The 14,475-nt window shown below is 43.9% G+C and overlaps 2 protein-coding genes across 3 annotated transcripts in view; one reads left to right on the top strand and one right to left on the bottom strand.

Moving 5' to 3' along the window:
- The window catches only part of Kcnmb3 (potassium calcium-activated channel subfamily M regulatory beta subunit 3), a 20,576-nt gene extending 17,686 nt beyond the window's left edge, over nucleotides 1–2,890 (top strand). The window contains exons 3-4 of the mRNA XM_041659021.1: nucleotides 875–1,073; nucleotides 2,471–2,890. Of these exons, the coding sequence (XP_041514955.1) occupies nucleotides 875–1,073; nucleotides 2,471–2,890 (619 nt within the window). The remainder of the gene's footprint in view (nucleotides 1–874; nucleotides 1,074–2,470) is intronic.
- A 6,057-nt stretch (nucleotides 2,891–8,947) lies between these two features.
- The window catches only part of Pik3ca (phosphatidylinositol-4,5-bisphosphate 3-kinase catalytic subunit alpha), a 72,136-nt gene continuing 66,608 nt past the window's right edge, over nucleotides 8,948–14,475 (bottom strand). For both annotated transcript variants that reach the window (XM_041659579.1, XM_041659581.1), the window contains exons 19-21: nucleotides 13,275–13,392; nucleotides 13,023–13,174; nucleotides 8,948–12,317 (exon numbers count right to left, since the gene is read on the bottom strand). In XM_041659579.1, the coding sequence (XP_041515513.1) occupies nucleotides 12,047–12,317; nucleotides 13,023–13,174; nucleotides 13,275–13,392 (541 nt within the window). In that variant the 3' untranslated portion in view covers nucleotides 8,948–12,046. The remainder of the gene's footprint in view (nucleotides 12,318–13,022; nucleotides 13,175–13,274; nucleotides 13,393–14,475) is intronic.

The following is a 14,475-nucleotide window of genomic DNA, read 5'->3' as shown; positions in this document are numbered from 1 at the left end:
CTGCCTCTGCCTCCAGAGAGCTGGGCTTAAAGGCGTGTACTAATACCACCTGGTTCCTTGAGTTGCCTTTGGTCATGGGGTTTAATCATAGCAACATAGAAGTAACTAGTACAATACCCAAGATATTATCTGTACATGACACAGGGCAAGATCACAGTAGCGTTTTCCAAGAAAATGTAACGAAGGCCAATGTGATGGAGCTTGTAGCATGTACCATCTGCCCACACTCCCTAGAGTATAAAGATGAGCAGGATGAAGCTTGGTACCTTAAGGAGTTTACTGACATAAAATCAGCCTTGTCTCCCAGGGGAGATCGACTCTTGGTGGCTATTTAGAGCAATGGTAGTTACTTAATTAATTTCTCCTAATACTTGCATTTGGGGGGGGGGCGGTAGATGAGACTGGGTTTCACTGTGCAGCCCTGGCTATCCTGGAACTCACTCTGTGGACCAGGCTGGCCTTGAACTGACAGAGATCTGCTTGCTTCTGCCTCTCCAGATGCTGGGATTAAAAACGTGTGCTACCACTGCCTGGCTAATACTTGCATCTTAAATATTAGTATAGCGGTTTCCAGGCTTTAGCTCAGACCTCCTGAGCTAGAATCTCTGGGAGAGAATCCCTGGAATCCACGGGGCAGTCTTGATGCTAACAAGTGAACTCCTTCGGGTGAGTCTGAAACTTGACAGGGTTGTGTTAGGGCTGCTGAAGACACCTGGCTCTTTGCCATTCATTCCTTGGTCAAGATGTGATGTTTGTGTTGGTGTATGGGATGGCCCATCGCCTCAGCTGTGTCTTAGAAGGCACAACTCGCCTTTCCAGCAGCTGCTCTAAAATCCTCACACCCCTACTTAGAAGAACACTCTCCATTTCACAGCTCCAACAGAGAGGAGTCAAACTGCACCACCATCCACACGCGCATCGCAGAGGATTGGCTGGACTTCACATTCACCTGTGAGGGCAGCTGCCAGGACCAGGGTGGGTATCCCTGTCTGCAGGTGTTCGTAAATCTCACCCACTCAGGCCAGAAAGTGCTTCTCCACTACGACGATGAGGCCGTCAGAAGCAACCCCAAGGTAACATGGATCTGACAACTCAGAGTTCTCTCTGCTGCCCTTCCTTAGTGCTGTCCTGGGTGGGGCACAAGCCATCCGTGGAAAGCCCGTTTCCTTCTAGCGAACACTGTCTTCTTTGGAGGGTGTGGGTCATGTTCCCAAACTTGCTATATAGCCAAGGATGACATTGATCTTTGGAAACATCTAGCTCTACCGCCCAAGTACTGAGATTACCAAGTCTTGTTAGAAGTGGCTGAGGATTGAGCCAGTAGTGTGTATGCGAGGCAAGGGCTCCACCAACTGAGCAAAGCCCCAGCCCCTTCCGAATATGTTCACAGTATTTCATCAGGATAGAGGAAGCTGCAGCAGTCCTGGGGAAATGCAGTGCATAGACAGGAGAGGTACATTCCAGCTTCCTGGTTTAGTGTGGAGTCCTAAGCAAGCAGTGTCTCTCCACTCTATACCTGGTTAGAATGAATGAACTCAGTCTTCCTTCAGCCAAGCTGGTAATTTTTTTTGGGGGGGGGGGTGGAGGGGTGAAAAAGACAGGAATTCTTTGGGTAACTCTGGCTGTCCTGGAACTCACTCTGTAGATCAGGCTGGCCTTGAACTCACAGATCCACCTGCCTCTACCGCTTGAGTCCTGGGATTAAAGGCATGCGCTACTACCACCCTGTGGTAATTATTTTTTTTTCTTTTCTTTTTTTGGTTTTGTCGAGATAGGGTTTCTCTGTGGTTTTGGAGCCTGTCCTGGAACTAGCTCTTGTAGACCAGGCTGGTCTCGAACTCACAGAGATCCGCCTGCCTCTGCCTCCTGAGTGCTGGGATTACAGGCGTGCGCCACCACCGCCCGCCCCCACCCTGTGGTAATTAAGACATCTAAAGAACTTAAGAGTTTGAAAAATTCCACCACTGGTTCATGTGATTTACAGTTCATAGTTACATATAACTAAAAAGGTTTTATTAGGTGAATGCTATAACTTAGTGATTCCTAGTTTTCTATTTTGGATACAGTGATTTCTGAAGTCCCACACTAAAGAGGGTGTGTGTGTGTGTGTGTGTGTGTGTGTGTGTGTGTAGACACGCATGCCATGGTGTGTAGAGGTCAGAGGATAACTCACAGGCATGAGTTCTCTCCTTCCACCATGTGATCCTGGTGATAGAGCTGAGGGGGTCAGGCTTGGCAGCCAGCATCTTTGCTGCATGTCTCACATTTCTGTAGTGTCTGTCCTCAACATGGAAGCCCAATAGCTAACAGACATGGTCATTTCATTCTGTGCCTGCTGCCAACCTCTCCCTTCTCTCCACACTATGTGAGATGACTGTGCTCTATACCATGACCCCCAGCACAGCATCAGCCTGCAGCTTTCATTGCTGGCTGCCGTTGAGAGTGCTTTTTCCCTCCCCCAACTTCCCAGTGCTTTTACACGCCCAAGTGTCACCGAGACAGGAATGATCTGCTCAACAGTGCCCAGGACATCAAGGAATTCTTCGATCACAGAAATGGAACTTTCACTTGCTTCTACAGTCCCGACGGCCAGATGGGAGTTGTCCTGAGGAAGTCTGGCCACAAGGTTGTTTTTCATTGCTTATTTTGGCCTTTACTGACTTTGCTGGGCGGGGCCCTGATTGTTGGCTTGGTGAGGCTGACACAGCATCTGTCCCTTCAGTGTGAACAGTACAGCGCGGTGCTGAGAGTTCAGGCAGGAGGCAGAGCACCTTCCGTGGGCAGGTGCAGGGCTTCGCTGTGCAGTGTGGCACAGAGCCAGGGGAGGAAGAGAGAGCTGAGGAGGCGGCCCCAGCTCTCCCACCAGGAGAGGCTCCAGCTGAAGACTTGAGCAGTGTGGGGTATGGTCAAGCAAACTTGTGGTCCCAGCAAGTGGGAGGCTGATGCAGAAGGATCAGGTTCAAAGTCAGCTTGGGTTATATACAGATCTTGTCTAAGAAAAACCTAGCTGGGGCCGTAGCTTCCAGATAGAACATGTGCCTAGCACGCACAAGGCCCTGGATTTGATCCCCAGCACTAAAACCAGCCATGTCCGCGTACAAACCTGGTGTGTAAATGACAAAGGTGGACCCCACAGCTTTCCACGTGGGAGGCGGTCTTCAGATGCTGCTTTCTATCTATTCTGAAAACATGTACAGTTTCAACAGTTTCTCTTTTCCAAGTCTTCACACGAGCCCAGGAAGCACTTTTCTTCTCAGAGGCAAAATGAATTCAAGGCAGCTCTCTGTGTAACCTCAGTTCTCCGTGGAATGTGCTGGCATGTAAGGCATGTAAGAAGCCATTACTGAGTCTATCTGTATCTGTATGCTCAAGTGTCAGCATGTGAAGTTCACGTGAAAAGATTTCTCATAGAAAAAGGTACTGGGAGCAAGAGAGATGGCTCAGTTGGTAAAATGAGAACCTGAGTTTGATTTCTCACACATACAAAACAAAACAAGCAAGCAGACAAAACAACAAAGACCAAACAGGCCAGGCCTCATGACCCGCACCTGAAACCCCAACACTGGGGAGCTAAAGACAGGTGACAGCTAGATAGCAAATCTGTGAGCTCCAGGTCAATGACAGACTCTGCCTCAAAAACCAAGGTGGACAGCAACTGAGGACAGCCACCTGAAGTTGCTCTGGTCGCCACACACCAACACGCGCATGCAGGCATGTGGACAGCATACATACACACACACTCGTAGCCAGCAGTTCATTTACTGTAGATTAAAAACTTCCCAAAATGTCCGAAAACCCAAGTCTGCCACATTTACAGCAGTTCCTTCTTCCTTAACTGTTCATTCCAAGAAGAAAGCCGCTGCCTAGAAAACCCAGCTTGCACTTGCTTGTACTTGACCTTGTCGTGAAGCAGCTCTCTTTACTTTGTGGAATTTCCCGTTAATTATCCTTTCCCTAAGTTCCTTTCAGTCTCTGTGGGAACGGGAGAAATGACAAACGTGAAGTAAGCTGTACCCAAGTCCAACATCCACCTCAAATAATGCACGCTGTGGAATGGTCCTGCTTGGACAGTCAGTGCTCTAACAGAATCGGCTGGGGGGGGGGGGCTCAGCAGTTAAGAATGCTTGCTTCTGCTGGGTGGTGGTGATGTACGCCTTTAATCCCAGCACCTGGGAGGCAGAGGCAGGTCAATCTCTTGAGTTTGCTCAAGAGCCAAAGGCCAGCTTGGTCGAGGACAGTCGTAGCTACACAGAGAATCCCTGTCTAGAAAAACAAAACAAAGAAACAAACAACAAAAAAAAGAACTCTTGCTTCCTAGTACCCACAAGATGGCTCACAACCGTCTGTAATGTCAGATCCAGGATATCCAATACCCTCTTCTGGCCTTTGCAGCCACTACCCAAGTGTGATGCAGGCAAAAGACTCATATACATAAAAGTTAAAAAAAGTCAAACAAGGTGACTATATAAGTGTCACAAGACTTCCAGTAAGGCCTTCCAACTTAAGATGAGCATATGAACTGAGGAGCTCACTGTTTTTCCAAAGCACCTCAACGCATCTTTACAGTTCCACACACAAAAATGAACACCCTTCACTGTAGACAACAAATTGAGACTTTTGAAACCACTTTTGAGGTGTTGATGGAATCAACGTCACACCTGATTCTAAGCCAGTTTAAAGTGTGTTCGCTCAGCCGTTAAAGGCTAGGCTCACAACCATAAAGTGTGTTCGTAAATTCAAGTCACCAGTTAGCAAAGTGGCTAAGCCAACAGAGTGACAGCTATAGGCAATGAATCTTGGTGTCTCACCTTCTCCTTGCTGTGGGCTTTCCTTCCATCCACAGCTTCTCAGGGGTGGGATTCGGGAAATGTGTCTTTTGATGATCTCCAGGCATAAAGACGGGGTGTGCGAAATAGCAAGCTTAGTTTCTGATAACTAAGAATTAATGGAGACGAGAGTAGCTGTGAAACCCTCGTGCTGAGCGGCAGCAGCCTACTCGGTCACGCTTGGTGGCAGTGGCGAGCAGGTAAGCTCTGACAGGTGTCCCTCTGCTTCCCCACCCTCGTCCCTTGGTTAACTAATCTGCTGTGTAAAGGCTGCTGGGAATACTATGTTGTATACCAAACCTCCCCAGAATGAAATACACAACTATGTATGTCCAAGAAAACTGTAAATGGAGATTGTCATTTTCTCAAATTAAAGATAAATCTCATCCATTTCCTAGTGAACTTGACTTCCAAATTACCAATATATAGTTTTGTGCTTTCCCCACCATGCTCAACATAAAAGTGTCAGGTGTGTCTCCCCAGAGATCTCCCAAGCAGTGACTACTGGATCATCCCCGGGAAGACAGACATGAAGCTGGAGAAGAGTCAATTTGAAGCTCAAGCCACTCAGCAGTCCAGTAAATTAAAGCAGCAGCAGGCTTACTGTGGAAGCAGAAAGCATCAATGCTCATGTCGTTACCAAAGGCAGCTTACCTTCGGCACCGTTTATAATGGGCAGGGGGCAAAACAGTTTGCTTCTACACTGACTTCTACAGACTCTAGTTCCTAACAGACCTGAGAAAACAGTCCATTTCCTACCCATTTCCACACACATACACACACCTACTCCTATGTATGTAAATATCAGCTTGAACCACAAGTACTCAGGTCTCAATTTTTCTTTTTACTACTGAGAACTGAACTCAAAGCCTTATGCACTACAGCACACATGCTCTATCACCGGGTGATACTGTGACTGCTAGCATACTAGCCAAGGGATGTAGTAATACTCCTTGATGCTTTAGAGAGATCAACGTTCGTTTTTCTAGTACTTAATGCCAGGGCAGAAAAAGAAAATTTGAGTTTTCTTTTTCTTCTAAACAGGGTTTCTCTGTATAACAGCCCTGACTGTCCTGGAACTGGCTTTGTAGACCAGGCTGATCTTGAACTCACAGAGGATCCTCCTGCCTCTCCTTCCAAGTGCTGGGAATGCCACCATGCCTGGCTTGACTCAGTTTTTCAATCAAATATTCGTAGTAATTACGTAGCAAACTCAAATCTAACAACTCCGTTCATAGCAACACTAGTTTGCCTTTGAAGAGAGATAGCAAGAGGGATTCTCACAGCTCTTGGCTTATACCACATGCTAAGCACCATTTGGACACGAGGTAAGTTTTCTTTCTTCTTTAATGAACATGATGGTACAGACTGTGCAGTTAGGGACAAGCGGACATTGACAGTGGTGATTAGTGCAGCCAGTGCAGTCACAGGCTGAACTCCTTGCTGGGAACAGTATGACAGAAGAGGTCTCCAGCTTAGTGAAGTGCAGCTGTCTATATTCTAAGCCAGTGGTTCTCAACCTTCCTAGTGTTGTGGCCCTTTAATATATATAGCTCCTCATGTTGTGGTGACCCCCAACCGTAAAATAATTTTGATACTTTATCCTGTAATTTTTCTATTGCTATGAATCATAACACACGTCTGTGTTTTCTAGTGGTCTTAGGCGACCCCTGTGAAAGGGGCATCTGATCCCAAAGGGGTCGCGACCCAGAGGTTGAGAACAGCAGTTCTAAGTAAGAAGCAAATGGAGCTTCGTTGTGCTGAGTACTTCTGAGGCAAGGGTTACAAGAACACTAACAACGTCTCTTCTTTCTGTGTAAGCCCTGGCTGGCCTGGAACTGTAGACCGGACTGGCCTCAAACTCAAGAGAGATCTGCCTACCTCTGCCTTCCAAGTGCTGCCTAGAAAGAATGTTTCTAACTAGTTCCTCTTACACAGAACCTCAACTCACTGAGTGAACAAAATGGAGAGAAACCATCTGGCTGAGAAGGGAGGGACAAGCTCCTCACACAAGTGGTGTGCAGTCATCTTTTTGTAGTGCTTTATTTCAAGGTATTAAAGTATTATATTTGAAGGCAATGCATTCTTTTAGATTTTATTTAGCCAAGCTAAGTCCAAAGACTGAATGATAACAAAACCATCAACTGCATTTGAAACCTGGATTCTTGGAGCCTGGGGGGAGAGGGGGTGCATCACCTGTATCCTCAGTGCTGTGGAGCTAAGACTAGAGGATCTTAAGTTTGAGGGCAGCCTGGGCTAGACAGTTAAGACTTTGTGCCACCAAATGACAAAACCCTAAAAAACTACCATCACCACAACAAATTCCTTTGGGTTCCATAATCAAAAACATTCCTAGAAATCAGATAAAAGCTACTTTTCCCAGACATTCTTAAGAACATACATAAAACCTGACTATTTTTTTCTTATGAACCAACAGAAATAACTACATTTGAAAATTCATACTCAAAAGTTTTAGAGACCAAATATCCTAGGATGGCTCTGAACTTACTAATGCAGCCGAGGATGACCTTGAACTTGTGATCTTCCTGCCTCGACCTCCCTAGTGCTGGGGTTACAGGCGAGTGCCATCATCCCTTTTATACAGTGCTGAGGCTCAAGCCCAGGACTCCATGCATCCTTGTCAGGCCCTCCAACAACTGAGCCACATTCCCATACTTCAGGAGGAAACACTGCAGGCTGTCTGCCTCCTTGCTAAACTAGATCCACAGAAAACAACACCTAGAAATACACATCATTCTGCCACACAATTATTACTGTGACACATCAGGTGAGGCTAAACAAAGTCTACTTGGCTTATAAAATGTTTTTTCTTTTTGTATTTAGTAACATGAAGAATGGAGTCTATTGTTAGCAGTGAAAATCAGCCTACACAATACACTATGAGATTCATTTTAATTCTGCCCGCCAATAAACACTTTTTTCCAGATACCTGAGAGAGAATCCCCTTCCAGTTCCATTCCCACTGCTCTAACTAGCACACAGCTGAGACCCACCATACCCAAAAGTCAAGCAAAAGAAAAGGCACTACATAGTAAGACGGAGGTGCACAACCTCCACCAAATGAAGATTCCACACAAACTCATTCAAGAGTGCCACTACAGCCTGGGGGACTCCTAATAACCTCAAGGCCCTTCTGAACTTTAGAACCTTTTTCTATGTGTTAGCCTGTGCTAACAAAACAGTAAGAGAGTAACCAAGCTGTGGATGCCAGACTCAAGAACTAGCACCACAGGCTGCCCTGACTGTATGGATTTGGAGCCATAAAATTTTAGCACTCCCGAGCTGTAAGGTATGCCAAGTCTGACTTGCAAATATAAAAATGACAGAGCCCTACAGAGTCTCTGTGTTGTGAGACCTGAGGCACAGAATGGCAACTTAACTACCCCACTTATGAGCCTTTGGAGATAAAGGCTGCCTAGGCATGACACAGATCGGCTCAGTCTTACTCACTGCAATGCTTTTTTCTGTTTACAACAGTTCAGCTGTACTGCTCTGCCACCAAGAGTCACTAATTAAAGATGCTGTCAAGATTGAGATCAGCCTTCCAAATTTCGAGCTGGACGTGATTCTAGTATGTGCAAATCATCCCCATAACTTCCCCAAACATCTGGAGCAGAAGCAGCACAGCCCCCAATGCCACAAACCGCCTTTGAACTTGCTGCTTTGGCAATGTCAAGGACATCAGAATAACTCTTAAGGTGGATTCTTGAGTGTGTGGGTCCAGCCCAGGTCTGCAGTTTCCAGGGACATAGAAATATGTGGACACTCTAATTCAGAAAAGATTAACATACTAGGTGTAACATATTGCTGGAAATAACATTTCTCCTAAGAGCTGGCAGGCATGGACTTGTGACCAAACTACAAATCAAACAAATTGACAAAAAGTATGCTAAGGAACGACCCGAGGTTCATGTGCTGTGAGGTTTCCACTGTACCCTTAAGATAGGCTCCTCATCTTTTCTGTAATACCATTCATCTCCTGATGGGCACAGAACACACATGGGCTGTGCGCTACCTATGATGATTACCAACCAGTTTAAGATAAAGTTCAAGGGGGCATATACATCTAACCAAGTAATTATTTCCTGATTAATAAGAACTACACTTTACACAAAATACTTTATCAGCAGCTGTTTTCATCAAAAAAAAAAAAAACAACCAATAGTCAGTTTCACAGTTGAAAAAGTTACACATTAAAATATTTTACAATTCATTATATATTCCCCAGGCTCCCATTTCCTGATGGGCAGTAATATAAAGCAGAGTAGAAGGGACAACCTCAAGTCTGATGACTCTGACACCAAGTTTTACAGAGGACACGAAGAACCACAAAGTCTCAGGTTCTACGATAAAATAGCAACCAGATTCCATTCTTCTTGTAAAAACTCTAATTAGAAACATCTTTAAAAACAAACAGAAAGCAAACAAACAGACAAATCAAACTCCACAGTAAGATGAACAGATTTCAAATTAACAACAGTCTAAAAATCTTCCAACTAAAGGTCTCGTACGGCTGCGGTGGTAAGAAGAGAAAGCATGACTGAAGTTACTTCTCGCTACAGTGTAGTTTCTTTAGATTTGCTTTCTTTCCTTCCAGAAATAATTACTGACGAAACATCCTCAAGTGACTTAGTGAGATTATGGAGCCAAAGTCAAGATTGACACAATATTCAATGACAAGGATAGCCATTTACAGAGGTGATTGCTCCGCAGGTCCTTCTGATTCTCAAGCACCTGGGAATGGCACATTATTGCTTGCTGAAAACAGATTCTGATCACCCCAGTGTCGATTTGAATTTTAGTCCTTTGTCTTTTTTAATACAAACCATTCTCCTTTCTTTCTTTACGTATATCCTTTATAGAACATAGATTTCCTATGAGTACAATTAATGTGGTTGTCAATGGCATAATAAGCTATGTGGCTGTGTTTTAACTGTGCGCAGACTCTAAAAGGTAGTAACTACTTGAACTAATGCAGGGAAAAAGGCAAAAACTACCAATTTTGTGCAAGGAGGCTCACGGCTTTTGTTTTTTGTTTTTGTTTTGGCACTCAGGAAAACACAGTTCTTTTTGTAATTCTTCAGTTTCCACCATCAGAGCTGTAGATTTGTACCATGTCACTGAGTTTGACTGTAATAATCCCTGATATAGAAAAGAATGGGATGTTAGTACCTAGCAACTGCATATCTAAGTAACACAAAGTGTTAAATGCCAAGTAAATAAGTTAGGAAGTTTTCTATATCTGCAAAAGAATCTATCTGGTTTTCTGCTTAAAACAGTTTAAATTCTGATTAACTATTCCAAGACAGTTTACAGAACTAAGTTCCCCTAATCTTCAGGTTTTCTTGTTGGCAATAATATATACATGCTTTAGTGAAGTACCTAAATCTTCAATAATTATGCCCTTTAAGGGTTCTAAAATAGCCAGATATTAAGAGTATTTTTATTAGAGTCCCATTTATTATTCAAAACTTCTACTCTAGGTGTCTGACATCACAGACGAGCGCTTCAAAGGGATGCTGTTGTTCTAGAGTGTACAGTGTGCACTCTTCGTAAAGAGGCTCTCCAGGAACACGCCTAAGCTAGGAACTGTCAGGAAATTATTGCACATTTTTTCTTTTTTTTCTTTTTATTTATTCTTTTTTTTCGCTTTTTTTCTTTTTTTCTTTTTTTTTGGTGTGGCATCTGAACATCTGCTAAAGCTATTTCTAGGACAGGAATCATTCAAACACTGAGTAGAAATCTAGAGTGACCACTAACATTAGCCCTACATCCTAGATGCTCAATAATGCACTCTGTGCGGGATGTAAGAATGAAGCTGGAGTGAGACCTGACCACTTTGAAATGGGACATGATAGGAAAATGGGTTAATGTCCTTACTTTTATCATTGAGATATGAATACATAGCTTACGAAGGTAAAAAAATTCATGGTTTCTAGTCTCTCATAATATAAAAGTCATTCATGACCAGTCCTCAGTAGAGGGCTTAAGAGTCAGGATGATAGTCTACTTTGTATTCATCTAGTAACTGGTTTCAGAGGGTTGTGCCATTCTCAACTATAGATGGATGGACAATGAGGGCATCGGGTGAAAACGGACAGCAGTGGAAGGAAAGCATGTGCAGCTCAACCCGTTCCTTAGGGAGTCATACAGGGGGATCTGGATAAATGGAATAGTGCCTGAGCCTCATCTACAGACCAAGAGAAAAGCTAACCATGCTGTTACCAACGATAAAAAATTTGGGGTGCAAAACAATGCATGACTATGGGACAGATTATGTAAATAAAGAATATATATTAATGATAGTTTCTATAATATAAATAGCCTTTAATAAAAAAAAATAATCTTTTTAATAACATTAATACTCACTTCTATTTTCTGGAAAACATGCATGAAAAAAAGTACTCAGTTCAATTGCAAAGGAGAAACAATCAGCTCAAAGTGAATACTGTACAGGTCAGAAACAGGAGCCCTGCTGGCCTCCTCTAGATCACTGCTGTACTTGATGCCAGCCCAGAATTTCCCTAGGAAATAAGTCAGATCCTTGTAAATACTGTCCAGAAAAAAAAACAACAAAAACCAAAACCCAACAAGAACACAGCTGTCTGCAGGTTGTCACTTGTGACTGCTTTCCAAACCACAGGGGAGAGACCAAGTCCATCAAAGGGCTGTGTGTTCAGAGCAAAAAGCAAGCCCCGTCACCCCAAGTGTTGTTCGTTATTAAACCGTAAGTCTGAACAGCAACGGGAAAATAAGCATTTCCATTCTTCTCCAATTTCATTTACTTAATATAAACTCCAGCTGACTCAGACCTAAAGCAGTCACAGCCTCGGTTGTGTCCACATTGTAAACAGAACCCTGGCAAGACAAACGGAACAGCATTCTCTTTTTGTCTCCATCATTTGTATGTATTTTGGGGATTTTTGTTTTGTTTTGTTTTTTTAAAAAAAGATACAAACAATCTTCAAAGTTTACCTTTTTTTGGACTTAAGGCATAACATGAAATTGCTAGTTATTCTAAAGCTGGATTCTGAGATGAACTAGTTTAGTGCTATCGAACCCTGTTTGTGTGTACAGTGTTTCAAATATAGAGCATGTTGTTCCTGACTGTGCCATCCCCGTGCCACCATCTGTCTGTTGTCACTCACTGCCATGCAGTGGAGAAACAATGCGCCAGCTTGCAGTTCCCAGCTCCCATCTCAGTTCAAGGCATGCTGCTTGATGGTGTGGAAGATCCAATCCATTTTTGTCGTCCAGCCGCCGTGATGTGCGTCATTCATTTGTTTGGTGAAATACTCCAAAGCCTCTTGCTCAGTTTTGTCTAAGGCTAGAGTCTTTCGAATATACGCAATGTCATCAAAAGACTGCAGTTCTGGCATTCCAGAGCCAAGCATCATTGAAAAAAGGTTGATGAAGAGATTGGCATGCTGCCGAATTGCTAGGTAAGCCTTATAACACATCTCCTGAAACCTGCAAGTGGGAAGAACATTTGGTCAGTGCACGAACTAGTACTGACTTCACAGAATTAGCACACTTGCCTTGAGTGAAGGTCTAAAAACTACTATTCCTCTCCCCGCTCCCCTGGCTCACACCATTCTAGAATGTGTACTCTTGCATAAGTACTTTATTGCCTGCCAAGCACCTGACATACTGCTTGGAACACTGCAGTTTAGTATTTATCAAATGCCTGAACTGGTCTATACTAAAGTAACATCTCAAGGGTTTGGGCACTGACTTATACACAGAACAGAATCTTATAAAAATCTTTTGAAATCTAAGACAGACTAACAATGTAGCACAAGGTGGCAGGAAAAAGAATAAGCATGCTTAAGAGTTAACAATTTGCCAGCTTTCCTCCAGTTAGGACCAAAACCCACGTCCTAACCACACTACATGTTTTTGACAAGATACAGCTAATTATTTTAATAATAGTCAATAATTTCAGTGTGTCCTAAGGTTTTAGGGTTACTTTCTTTGTAGGTCTCACTTAGCTCGATGAACGAAATCAGTTTTCATTTTCACCCCCTTTTCCCCCCCTTCCCCCATATCAGACAAATGGGTAAAACCAAAGCCACTGGAGCCTTGGGCTTCTCCAGCTGACAACCGCTGCTCTGAAGCACAGAGTGCAGACCTGCTGTGCTGTAGGCACCCCCCCACCACAGTCTCGGAGCTCACCTCTCAAACTCTCTGGTCTTTGTGTACTCCTGGGCTCCTTTACTAATCACTATTAAGAAATCTTGAGTCAAAACAAATGGCACACGTTCCCGTTTATAACCAAATTTTTTCTTCTTGTGATCCAAAAAGTGCCCAAAATCTATATGAAACAGCTTTCAGAAATAAGAAATTATATTTTAGTTTAATATGCAGATATAAAAGACCTTGAGCCAATTCATTTAAAGAACCCGAAAGCACGTTAACAGTTACTACCTGTCCATCGTCCTTCACCATGATGTTGCTATTGTGCCGGTCTCCAATTCCCAAGATGAAAGTTGCCACACAGTACCCAGCACACGACCTTGTGAACAGGTCAATGGCTGCGTCGTATCTACAGAAAGAAATAAACACCTCATGGGTGTTGTGGAAACAGAGTAGCTGGGGAAACATGGCTGAAGTTTCACATTAACAGTGGGGGAAAACAATGTCTGAAGACTTGAGAAGTTTTGAGATTCTTAAGTTTTCAAGAAAATTTTTAGATGTTCCTTGACCTAAGCTTAATTCTAACCAGAAGGAAAGAAACATGCATCATAATTCCCTGCCCGTGGTAGGTGTGTGAGCATGTGTCAAGGTCAGAGGTCCACACGGTGCCTTTTGTTCCTCGCCATCTTATTCATTTACGGGTTCTGACTCATGTGAAGTTTGTATGACTGGATCCACACCTGTGGGGGTCAAAAGGGGGTTGGACCCCCGGAGCTGGAGATGAGTAGCACAATGTCAATGTGGGTGTGTCCTCTGGAGGAGCAGCGAGAGTCCTTAACCTCTGAGCCTTCTCTTTAGCATCTCTCCACCTTAGTTTCAGAGACAATGCCTCTCACTGAACCAGGACTCACTGCCAGCCAGCCCCTAAAGACAGAGCTGTCCTGGCTTCCTGCCTCAAGCCTGCCTCCAGGCTGAAGACCCATATCACAAAGCTTTATAAGGGTGCTAGAGATTGAATTTTGGTTTTTATGCGTGTGCAAAAGTAGGTCATCAACTGAGTCACCTCTCCAGCCCCCAATTTTTCTGTTATTCTGAGATAGGGTCTTACACTGCACCCAGGCTGGCCTTGAACTCACAGCATACAACAATCTTCCTGGGTTAGCCTCTTGGGTGCTGGGATAAGCCACAATCTGCAGGAGAAAATTAATTTTTTTTAAGGGTCTCACTATATAGCCCTGGCTAGCCTGGAACTGACTATGTAGTCTAGGCTGACCTCACATTCAAGAGAGATCCACCTGCTTCTGCCTCTCTGTGTAGTTTAGGCTGGTCTGCTACTTAAGGATCCACCTGCTTCTGCCTCTGCCTCTCTGTGTAGTTTAGGCTGGTCTGCTACTTAAGGATCCACCTGCTTCTGCCTCTTAAATGCTGGGATTAAGGCATCCGCCATTATTGATAGTGTTGAAAATTATTTTCTAAAACAACATTTTTAACA

This window comes from Microtus oregoni, unplaced genomic scaffold (genome assembly GCF_018167655.1).
Source record: "Microtus oregoni isolate MIOR12 unplaced genomic scaffold, Mior012 000010F_ref0000083, whole genome shotgun sequence".
Lineage (NCBI taxonomy): Eukaryota > Metazoa > Chordata > Mammalia > Rodentia > Cricetidae > Microtus > Microtus oregoni.
The sequence above is the reverse complement of the archived record's forward strand: the minus strand, read 5'-3'. Positions and strand labels throughout refer to the sequence as shown.